The sequence below is a fragment of the Tachysurus fulvidraco genome, chromosome 4 (genome assembly GCF_022655615.1).
Source record: "Tachysurus fulvidraco isolate hzauxx_2018 chromosome 4, HZAU_PFXX_2.0, whole genome shotgun sequence".
In the NCBI taxonomy this organism is placed as follows: Eukaryota; Metazoa; Chordata; class Actinopteri; order Siluriformes; family Bagridae; genus Tachysurus; species Tachysurus fulvidraco.
The window spans coordinates 22,039,013-22,051,420 of record NC_062521.1 but is presented as its reverse complement, the minus strand read 5'-3'; the positions used below and the strand labels follow the sequence as shown (position 1 = coordinate 22,051,420).

The 12,408-nt window shown below is 37.7% G+C and overlaps 1 protein-coding gene across 5 annotated transcripts in view; it reads left to right on the top strand.

Moving 5' to 3' along the window:
* phactr2 (phosphatase and actin regulator 2) overlaps positions 1–12,408 on the top strand; it is a 48,382-nt gene that overhangs the window by 26,587 nt on the left and 9,387 nt on the right. For 4 of the 5 annotated variants that reach the window (XM_047812236.1, XM_027145886.2, XM_027145885.2 and 1 more), the window contains exons 2-6: positions 5,218–5,385; positions 5,648–5,722; positions 6,436–6,576; positions 8,089–8,343; positions 11,903–12,353. In XM_047812236.1, the coding sequence (XP_047668192.1) occupies positions 5,218–5,385; positions 5,648–5,722; positions 6,436–6,576; positions 8,089–8,343; positions 11,903–12,353 (1,090 nt within the window). The remainder of the gene's footprint in view (positions 1–5,217; positions 5,386–5,647; positions 5,723–6,435; positions 6,577–8,088; positions 8,344–11,902; positions 12,354–12,408) is intronic. The other variant, XM_027145887.2, reaches the window with a different exon arrangement.

The following is a 12,408-nucleotide window of genomic DNA, read 5'->3' as shown; positions in this document are numbered from 1 at the left end:
AGTTCTTATTTTGGTTCAGTAATAACGTGGACACCAGCAGCTTCTTGTTGCAGTCAGCAGCAGCGCACAGAAACATTCTGTAACATTCTGTACGCTTCAGTACACACGGTTTTGTGCCAGCAGTTCCTATTCTGCACGATTTTAAGAGTGTTCGTGGATATTAATGGATATTTAGGGCAGGATAAGTCTTTTCATCAAAGGCATATATACTGACTTGTCTTGATACTTTGAATATTCTTTGAATTGAATTGTAATGATCATTTGCATGTCAAAAAGATGTCGGATGAAGAAGGAAGGGTGTATGAAGACAAAATGTGTGTGTGTGTGTGTGTGTGTGTGTGTGTGTGTGTGTGTGTGTGTGTGTGTGTGTGTGTGTGTGTGTGTGTGTGTGTGTGTGTGTGTGTGTGTGTGTGTGTGAGAGAGAGAGAGAGAGAGAGAGAGAGAGAGAGAGAGAGAGACAGGCAGACAGGCAGACAGACTGACATTTGGAGATCCAGGGGTAATTCATTTGCTAGATTTGTTATGAAACTTGTTGAACATAAACACATCGAGGTGTCTAGATAGCTTAATGACCAATGTATACTGTATTACTGCATGGATGTCTATGGATGTCTGACAGGACACTTTTTTTGTGAAGATTCACAACTTTTTCTTTGTTGAGTATTAATTATTGTATTGTAATGGTGGTGAACTGTACAGTCCAAAACACATGGATGCAACTGAGCAACATTACTCTATTCATCCAGCTCACTTACTCCTTTGGCATCCAGCCTTGGGATTGCTTGGTCTTTGTCATCTCTTCCTATTAATTACAGGCAGATAAAATAGTAGGCTCCAAAGCTGCAGGTCATCATCAGTTGAAGCACGCTGCTATCCCTGCTCATCTCCGCACACATCCGAGTCCTTGAATAAGTGAAGTTTTGAATTGCCAATTGCGGCAGCACAAATATTCAAATAGGGCTGGACATTTGCTGCACTGACACCACAGATTTCCCTTCTTCCTCGACTGCTTCTTCTTCGAATGTATTAGTCTCTCTCTTTTTGGCAGTTCTTTAGATTATATTGATACAGTGCTGGGCCATTATAATGTAAAAGATTTAACAAATAAAGACAATCTGTGAATGAGAGAGTAGGCTACTGCTTACTCTATGTTGACTAGTTGTAGGTGATGGTGAAAAAAAAGCATGTCTTTGCTTTGCTGGGGTGGGGCTTGTGCACATATGTCACAGTGAGATAAAAACAGAAACAACTGGAGGATTCAATTTAAGCTTTGCAGGGCAAAGACATATTTAAAAAGTCTGAATTCCAGCTGCAAGGCAACATGCAGGTTTATATTAATGCACTTATTCTGACATGTTATGGTTCCTACAGTAACTATTAACAGCTACTATTCCAAATAATCTAACGAAAATGGGAAGCTTCAGAACAGATAACTTTTGGTTTCTCTGTAATATTTTCAGTTCAGATCCTGGCTGAAACCTCTATTTATTCGTGCTGTAACATAAGTGTTAAAAGGAACTAACTTGTGTTACATTCACCAACATTCAAAATGACTATATGCGGTCGAAAAGCATGATGCATGACGTGTTAAGCATGAAGCGTGGCGTGTATTAGTAGATCCAGAATTCGATAAGAAACTGCTGTGGTATAAAAGGAATAAATAATTTCAGGACGTGGTGTTATCGGAAAAGAATCGCTATTTGGCTGGGGAAGGCACACACCGCCATGGTGTTGTTTATTTTTCTATAACAGCACGCCCCATTTTTTTTTTTCATGTTTTATACTAAATCTAGTTCCGAACAGTTCTGAATCAGCAAGCATTTCTGCACTGTACATCTCAGCCAGTGAATTATGCATATACTTTTATTATTTTAAATCAATAGACACATTAACCTTGTTGATATCCTTACTGTTTGTGCATCCTCTTGTAAATCCTAACCCTCATAAACGTATATATTGAATGTTTATACCACACCACATCATCTCTTATCAAAACAAACGAGGAAGTCACTAGTCATAAGTGATGCTGTCTTTCATGATAATGATTGCATCCAGACAGGATTTGTCCTTATATCAATAGAAGTAGCTGTCGTCATGGTGTTCTTATCACTTTACTGGAGCAGGTCATCGAGGACAATTATGAACATTATTGCTTGTTTCCAGTCCTTAATGGAACAAAGAGTTCACTCACATGGCTCTCTCGTTGCCACTCAGTGTTTATTTATTAGGAACTGAAACAGCAAGATTAGAAGATGGACGTGGAAAAAGAATTTCCTTCCTTGGTATGATAAAAGCCTCAAATGGCATATTTTATATAATGAACAGAAGGATTTATTATTATAAGTGAAGTGTAGAGCATGATCCGAGTTTAGGGAAAGGACAAGAACTTTTTGAACTTCTCATTAAAAAACATATCCATATTTGTCTAGATTTTCAGAAAAGGAGCTATCACTGATCAGAACCAGAGAAATAATGTTAGATTGTGACCACCAAGCTGTATCGTTAGATTTGTTTTCAAATGACACTTAACTAAAATAAATCACACCCACATCCCTCCTCTTCCAACAGCCTCACTCCCTCTGTATTTAGTCAGTGATGCAAGCCAATAGTATGACTAATTTAATAAGAAACAGGTTGCCATGAGAGCACTGATATGAAAGACACTGTAAAATATTTCAGCTGAGATCCTACTGTCATGTCTGCTTTGTCTGCTTTGTCTGTTTTTGTTTGAATTTTAAGCTTTCGTCAATAGTGTTTGCATACAATGATTCACAATGATGTATTGTCTACAGAATCACATCATACAACAGGGAGGATGTTAACGAAACCAGAGATGTGAAATGTTTAGCACTATGGGTGTGAAAGTACTCTGCATAAGACCAGAGATACTCAACTTATTTGACCAAGAGATTATGCTGCTGTTATTTGTGCACAAATATCAGCTTATAGGCTGTAAGAGTGCAGCAGTGCCTCAGGCTGACGTTGTGTGAGCTTCCCTAGGGATATTTAACAGATGCTATTAATGATCAACCTTTCAAATGGAAACTACTAGTAGACATGATGTCTGTGCCGAGAAGGTCGTAGAGGTGGCATATTCCTGTAACCCATTCTCACTAATGAACTTTGTCAGTGCCATGTAGAAGACTTCTCAAAAAGGTGTTGGTAATAACGTACTCCTGTTTGTGAAGTGGAGCTGGAGGTTGATGAAAAACTTTAGTGGTCAGTCAGTCAGCTTAAGCATTATTGACTGAACGAAGCTGTATATGAGAGAAGGAGGTTTTCACAAGCAGAGGTCAAGATGCTTGATTCGTATGCAGTGACAAAATGACCAGATTTAATACGTTTATGAAAATTCCTGTTCAGTTCTCTCAGCTCTCGGGGCAGATGTATTCTTGTATCTTTTTGTTCCGTGTTTGAATTGTCTCAGTAACGTTTTCCCTCCCACACATGTCCAGCCAAGCCAAGACGTGACTCAAGACGCTTCAGGATATTTCAGATTATTCTTTCTCATTAGATAAATAAGCTTTGTAGGTTTTCTGATCAGTTTGATATACAAATTTATTGTTCAACAAGAGTTTCCGCTTTACATATTTTCTATTTTAATACGTTACTATACAGCTTATTGTAATACTTTCAGAAACCTTGTTTAGAAAATGAGGGAAAGCCCTAGAAGTGGATATCACCATCTTCTGACTTGCTTATTCATTCATCTTTACAACCACCTCATCGTGGTCATGATGGACCCATTACTGATCCATGTGCAGGAGGCAGGGATATACCTTTATCATACATATTTATACTTAGGAACTGTTTAGCATAGTTTATGGGGGTGAGTGAGAGGAACCCAAGAACCCGGAACAATCCCACGAGAGAACCGAGAGAAGGCAAAAACAGTCAGTAACCCGAACTCGGGATCACACCAGGGACTTTGGAGATGTTAGAAGGCAACATCACCCTCTGCACCAACGTGTAACCTTTTCCTCATTGTGTTTTAAGTTTGAATCTTGTCTCAGACAGCTGAGCTCTCTGGGATCACATTAAAGGTGTTAATACTTTATTAGTGTGCCACTTTGGAACTTATAAGAACGTTTGTCAATGCTTTTACTATTTAAAGAAGAATATCTGTTATTGTAATCATTTGACTGGGCAGGCTATTGTTTTGGCTGGGTTTGGTCAGAGTAGTGCATTACATGCTGGGGCTGATGTCCTCTTAAATTATAAGGAAAACCCTCTCCAGATTGTTTTGTTTTCACTGGATGCTTCCGATTTAGCAAAAAAAAAAAATACTACTGCATCATGATAAGGATCACTGGAACACTGGAAACTCATTGTGCAAAATGTTTGTGTGTTGTCTCAGTGTAAGAATTATAGTCCTAATTTGATCTAACTGACCAGGAAAGCTTTAACAAGCCTATTACTCTAATGGCAACAAATAATCTGAAATTTTAATTCTAAAACAAGAGAATGGCTAGATATGGCAATACAAATCTGAGGAAAAACACCTTCATGAGAATTTTAGATGACAATTTACAAAACATGAAATAGTTTGGAACTATTTGCACTACACACACTCACGTCTACACATTTCATGGACTCCTACCTCTTATTACTAACCCCAAATCTGTAAAGGACAAATTGTATTTGCAATACCTTAATATTATTTAAACTTAACTTTTATCATTGTGATTAAATTTATAGCACACTGTTCACATGTACAATATGTTAAGAGCAATATCTCAGTTGTTTACTAATTCATCTAAACAGTATTTGTTTTTTTTTGTGTTTTTTTTACCATTTTATGAAAAAAAGTTGATTTTAAGGCGTGACACTTAAGTTCGTTATACCTTGTGCAATGACAATAAAGAATCCATCCATCCATCCATCCATCTCTCCATCCATCCTTCTATATACATTTCTACACATTTAAACATCTAAAAAGGTTCATGAATACTTCTGCCCCAAGAGAGAAAACAGTATTACATCAGACAGAACTCATAGAGCGTATAAAATGATGAACACCCAGCAGTTGCTATACTTCATGAACTTCATGGCTCTTCGTTTTGGTCTGATTAGTGATTAGGTTTTTGACATTAGCAAATACATGGAATTACATTCATTCACATTCACAGCCATCCAAAAGGTCCCTGGACTGAATGTCAGATATTTGCCTTTGTTCACTTCATCTATTCATTACATGTGGATGTGGTTTCTTCACAGTGGAGGGACTGGAAAAATCTTCTCTGGCCAACTGCGATGTGGTAGGTGGAGGTTCCCAGACCTCTCAGCTAAAAGGGAAGGGGAAACTGTCATCTTTAGGCAAAATTTTCAAACCTTGGAAGTGGCGGAAGAAAAGAACCAGCGATAAGTTTCAGGATCTCTCCAAAGGTAGACTATTGTATGCCTACCTGTTTTTACTTGTCTCAGCAACAAGATGTTTTTTTGTCTTTGTTTTTTTTTCTGAAGATAAAATAAAAACATTAATGTTAATCTATTTCTATAAATTATAGGATAGAATCTTCATCTCTCATATAGGTTAATATATTTCACACTGAAAATGTCAACAGTGCCAAATATTTCTGATTAAAAAAAAACCCTGTAAATATACCATAATTGTGCTGTAATGAACATTTCTCTCCCATCTTCCTAGTTTTAGAGAGGAAAATCTCCACCAGACAAACCCGTGAGGAACTCATCAAGAAAGGGGTTCTTATTCCAGACCAAGGTTGTATTTTCTCTGACTAAAACATTCATAGGTGTGATATTTGTAATTGATGGGTTAAGTTTGTGTAATTGGTTTGTAAGGTGTTCTTGTGTTAGAGGTCATGCAGGGAACATTTCTCCTTTCTCTGTAGAGTAACCAATAAGGAACTCATTTATGTGTAACAGAAACTACAAATGAAACAGAGATCCTTGTTAGATTGAACAAGCAGCAATAAACGCTTCCTTTATTTAGTTATGCGTGTTAGCTATGTTTGTTGGAAAAAACGCTTTCGTTAGGCTGTTTCGCTTAGGTTACGTTTGTTAGCTAAGTTTGTTAGTTAAGTGTGTGAAATAAATGCTTCCTTTATTGAGTTTGTTAGTTGAGTGTGTTTAAGTGTGTTAACTAATAAACTAAATAATTGAAGCATTTATTTACAGTAAGTGTGTTTAGGTGTGTTGAAAAAAATAAGTTTGTAAGTTAATGTGTTGAATAAATGCTTCCCTGTATTGAGTTCATTAGTTATGTTTGTTAGTTTATTGTGTTGAATAAGCACTTCTTTTATTGAGTTCTTAGGTTAAGTCTGTTAAAGTGTGTTTAAGTGTTAATTAAATGCTTCCTTTATTTAGCTTATTAGTTAACTGTATTATTTTTCTGTCTTCATATGTATTAAGGCCACAGACACATGATTTATATACTGTATGTGTTAAATAAGCGTGTCGTTTGCTTTTTCTCAGAGGATGCAGTGAGCACAGAGACTCTAAACGGACATGCAGTTCCCAGTGGAGTTACAGAAGAGGTCAAAGTGGACATTGAGTCCCCAGAAACTCCCGCTGAGGAGAAGACTGTGATTAGGCCAGAGGCTGATGACACAGAAGGTGATATATTTTTAGAATGTTTGTGTGTCCTTATCTTTAGTGTGTGTTTGTGTGTGTTTGTGTTTCTGTGGATGGTTGTGTTTTCGTGTGTGCCTGTGTATGTGCGTGTGTATGTGCGTGTGTGTGCTATCCCGCCTAGTCTTCTGCAGCAGTGGTTCTCACACTGGAGTCTTGGGACTGCCAGGGTCTGTTTTTTATATATGGAGGGTACAGCATGTTAAGGCAAATGGTGTTTGTACATGTTCCAGCAGAACTGGTTGTTGCATAATGTACATAGTGCAAAAGTTTACATACCCTTTAGCCAAAATAAACACGAGACAAGTGAACTTTATACTAACAATGTTTATAGTGACAATTGTGTGCTAGTTCGTATGCTGTGCCTTCATCGTCACATAAGAGAAGTGGTCCAAGTACCAGTAGTGTATGTTAAGATAAAAATTTTAAGAATTTGCCCTAATAACTGTCTCCATCCTCTGTTGTACCTCTTATCAGCTTTGAGATCCTATATTTGTTGTAACTCTGTCAGCAGTCACACAGTGACAATCTAGAAGGGTCAGGAACATGTATCTTCTGTTTCTTTTCAAACTCCGATCCATGTTTTTCTGCACGATTCACCCACATTTCATTTTTAACTTCTTGCTATTCACCTTTTCTCTTAGTAAAAACATGGGAGCTAGTGAAACATGTTAAGTCTTTCACTCCAAAATAATTAGGAGCTTAAATAGGTGGATTTTGCATTCATCCGTGCCCGATCAACAGTGGCTGAAAACAGTATGTAGGAATTAAATGATTGATATTTAAATGATTGATATTTATTCACAAAGAGCAGCCTTGAACATTTTGTGTGTCAGTTTTGGCAGATTTGGTTGTTTTCTGACCGAGCAGTTTGGTCTGAGCCGAGTACGTTTGCAGATCCACTAAGGGATACATCAAGCCTGTTTAATATTCAGCACGTCCAGATTTGAGACCTTGTCCTTTCTTTCTTTTCCAACAGAAATGTCTGGGTTCAGCTAATTTCTCGCCTGCTAACTGAATCGCTTATCTCTTCTTTCATTTAGTGAATGCAGTGAGAATGTCACACTCCTGCTAGAAGTAAACTACTTTCATGGTGAATGAACGGTGAACTAGTCGTTTTTTATGCAGAGAGAGATGTGCGTTCAGCATTTTGCACTTTTTAAGCTGTATTTCTTCTGGCTTTTCCTGTCTTAAGCCCTTTGTTCACACAGATCACTTCTGATCAGCTTTTAATAGTTCTGAATTTACAGGAAAGTGCCATGCTCATGAAAAATGACTTCCTTCCCTCTTGAGATTTAAAATGTCATTTGGTTTTATCCACTTTGGCTAATTGCATAAAACATCCCATACTTTTAACTGTACCGACTCCGAATTTGTAAGTCGTAATTGGATGGCTCTGTGTTCGTCTGTCTGTCTGTCTGTCTGTCTGTCTGTCTGTCTGTCTGTCTGTCTGGGGCTCTGCCTGTTTTCATTTCATTTTCATTTCTGACATGCCAGAGTGCTCTGGTTCCATCTCTGCTCCTGTACAAAAGAAAGAAAATACATGCGGCGCACAGGCCAGCGCGTCTGGAGCTCAGAGACCTGCTGCTAAAAAACAACAGGCCGCATCAAGCAAGGCTTCGAGCGGGTCAGCAGGTGCAGTGGTTCGGAAGGATGCCAAGACAGGGGTTAAAAAAGTACAGAAGGGCACTAGTAAACAGGCTTCTGCTCCTCCACCCAAACAAAATACACGCACCACAGCTCGTGGGAACGGTGAGTATCCAGGCTTGGAGTGGCGAGGAAGCATCGTGCTTTTGCATGTGCAGTGCATGGAGGAGCTCCGCTTGTTTCTGAGCTCAATCCCTGACAAGTTAATCTTCCTTTTTATACTACAATGCTCCTGAACATTCGAATCTTTGCAACCAAAGAATGTTGATTTCATATTCTGCAACAGCAGCTCAGTAGTGTCAGGTGCCAGTCAAATCACAGGGGTAACTTAACGTGTTCTAATAAGGTTATGACCTCAGCAATCGAACACTAGTAATAAAGAAATTACAAACATATCATTTAAGTTAAATCATTTATATTAAAATAATTAAATAAAACTTTCTGTAAGTTGATGGTTGTTTAACATTTATGGAAGTAGAATCCAGAGTCGGCACTTTGTAGCAGTCAATAAAGTTTCCACTACGGGAAAGCCTTACTGGAGTTTTCTGGTTTCGCTGTGACATAAAAAAACAACAACATTATTTTGTCTTAATAAATTCATGTAAGGCTGTTGAAGAGATACTGTAAGTAAGTCAGTCTAATGTAAGTAAGACCAGGAAATTGTTTGTAGACATTGTTTATTCACAACATTAAACATAACTATAAACTTATGACATGTACTATACAATGCCTCATTGTTCATTTATAAAGGTAACATGTCATTATTAGCGAATATATGTGGAGTAAGAGGAATAAAACACTTCAAAACATGCTGTTAAAAGCTGAAACTCATGGCAAAAAGACAAAATTTATTTTGCTTTAACCTGCATTGTTGATTATTTTTATATGGCAGCAAAACCCCAAAGTGTTTTGTTCTCGAGGCAAAAGCATTATGATACACGTATGTGAAAATAATGAGCCTGAAAAATTTATTTAGGAAAGTTAGAAAACCTGAATTAAGAAAAAACAACCACGAACATTCAATTAGATTCAATTCAATTTATTCATGTAGAGTGCTTTTAACAATCCATTGTCTCAAAGCAGCTTTACAAAAGTATAGAAACAGAATAAAAAGATTTGAAAGTTTAAAATTAAGTTACTATTTATCTCTAACATCTATCCCTAATGAGCAAGCCAGAGGTGATGGCGGCAAGGAAAAACTCCCTGAGATGATATGAGGAAGAAACCTTGAGAGGAACCAGGCTCTGAAGGGAACCTCATACTCATTCGGATGATAACTCAGTAAATAATGTCAATGTAAATAATGTAATTTCCACAACAGTTTGTAGACGAGTGGAATAAAGCAACCAAGAGCTCCTGAGGAACTAATAGGTCAGCACCACATGGAATTTTAAAGTATGTTTTTAATAATAAAAAGAATGAGTAAGATAAAATAATATGTTAACATGGCATAGGAGCCTTTCAACAGATTTATCTCCAGTTAAAATATCAGGATTTATGAATATAAATGATGCTGACATTAGAAAACTCTGGTATACCTTTGTGCCAATTCATTTGGCTATTTAACAAGCTCACAAGTGTTAGTTTTTCCTCAAAAGTAGTTCGTTACTCTTTTTGATGACCACAGAATCTTCCTAATGCGTCTACTAGAAAAAACATTTATAATCTGAAACATGAGACCAAATATGTAACTCGATGGATGTTTAAGTTATAACATTTATCCATTAATTCAAAATTGGACATACATTCAACCATCTTTTGTTAACCCATCAACCAAGATTTTTTCCACCGCTAGTGGAGACTAGTAGTACTTAACTAACAGACTTTTTAGTAACCTAGCGTGTATTTGTCACACAGCCACACGTGAGATTTTATTTAATTTGAGCGTCATTTGCATGTTTTCATTGTGCATTTTTTATACTAGTCAATAGTAACCTCTTCAAAAAACCTACTTGAAGAGTCCTACAAAAGTCATAAATATTAGGTATGTTAGCTAGTGAGCTTGCTTAGCATTCCGGCTTATCCTTCTTTTGTTTCTAAGTACTACATGGTGCTCTAATGTAGTGGAACATCACTGAGTTTGCGGTTGAGTTCAAATGAAGAAATCATTCTTTTCACAAATAAACATTTGATCTGAGTTCAGAAGTGCTTCCATAAACTAAAAAAACCCACGTTGGAGTTGTAATTGGTTGGTTTTGTTAACACTCAGTTCAACTGAAGCATTTTGACTCAAAATGGAAATAAGGAAGTAGATACAGAAAAAACTATCTCATGTGACACATATTCTCCATTTTCACTTTTCGTTGTTGCTTCATGCTTTTGGTCACGTTTGTGTGCATTTGAGTGTATGTACCCTTTTGTTGTTGTCGTCTTTGTTGTCATCCCCCCCCCCCCCCCCCAATTAGATATGGAAACTCTAACGTGAGCTTCTGTTGATGTAGGTGTGAGTTCATATGAAGTTTTGAGTTTGATGAACAGCATCACTGCCTGCACTTCTGTCCTTTCTCTACCTGACAGGAAGCATGCAGTCAGATAACCACAGAGTCTCCGTGTTTTGCATGTTGTTTGTTTAACGCATGTGAGGGTTGCAATGTCTGCTGCTGTATACGTAGTGTATACTGTATACTGTTGGTGTGTGATATCAGCAACACTGTTCTTTTATTCTGCAGGAGTTTTCATATCATTGTGAATGTGAACACCCCATTGTCAGATGGAGTCTCTTTCAGGTTAAAATGTTCAGCGTTGTTACTGGACATAAGCATTTGTTCAGGTCACAATTGTCTCGGACTAGAGTCATGTCGAGTTCTGAAATCTTAGCGAGAATCTTTTTGATGTGATCAAATAATTTCTGCATTATTTTTTTCCCAAGAAGGATTATTTATTACGCTGTTGCCAGACAGGTAAAAAAAAATCAATGTTACTACACTAAATATAGCGATGAGTCCTAGACTAGGAGATGAGTCTTTTCAATTCACTTTTTTAGTCAACACGGTGTCTGTGAGACATCACTCATTTCCAGCAAAACACAACCCAATTCCTGCTGTTCTGCTTTTTATTGTTGCCTTGTTTGTGTCCTGTTTTTCACTGTAACCCAGGAGTGAAGTGTAAACAGCGTACATGGAGTATTTTAATAGAAATGTAGCAGTTTATTTATTATTGTTATTATTAGCTAAAAATCTAATCATAAGTGTACAGTAGCAATGATTATTACTGAACTAACATGGGTAACAAGAGCTGCAAACATCTGCATTAGCACTTAAAATATTTGTCCCCCTTGCTACAGAATTTTTTTGGTAGCTTCTCTGCAGCTGGACCAACGCTATTCCCCATATTCCATTGATGTTTCTGTAAATCGTGTTTATAATCCCTTGTAAAAGCGTGTGTGGTGTTGCTATGTTCTCATATGCAGGGTTTTAAAAACTCCTGAGCAATGTGGATTGGACAGATAGAAGATAGCTTACTTTAATGTTAATGTCTTGCTTATGTCCCATGTCCAGTGTAAATTCCATATGCAAAATTTCATATAACCTAGAAATAACTCACATTGTGATATATGTTTCTTTTATTCACTCATTTCTCTCATCACTGTCAGCACTTTTCTTACATAGGGCTTGTTTATTTTCTAAACAAAGCTTTGTTCTCACTCAGTGTCATTTCCTAACAGCTAAATCACCTACGCCTAAGAAAACTGCTGGGTCAGCTAAGAGTTCCTCTCAGGCCTCCTCAACCCCCAGTGTGAAGAACATCAAAGATGGAACCTCTGAACTGACTCCAGCAGAGAGCAAGACTGGAAAGAAATCCAGATCACCTCAACCCCGTCCCAAAGCCACGGCTGGGCCTGAAAACCCAGCCGAGGGCAACTCGTGCGCTAAAGACCAAAGACATAGCCGTTTTGCCTCCGGTGCTGATGGGAAGGCCATTAAGGACACGTCTCAGGTCGGAGGAGATACTAAGAATCACTCAGAATCGCCCGAGAAAACTCAACTGCACTTAAACAATGCTACAGAAGAGACATCATTTACACAAAGCCCACTTTCCTCAGACACACCAGGAGAGAATCAGAGCCTTGATAAAGTAAGCGAGGGCATCAGGACTGGAGCAGATAAAGACAAACAGTGAGTACAATATAATTATAACGCTCTACTTAGTGGTTCCTGATTGTTAAGTGCA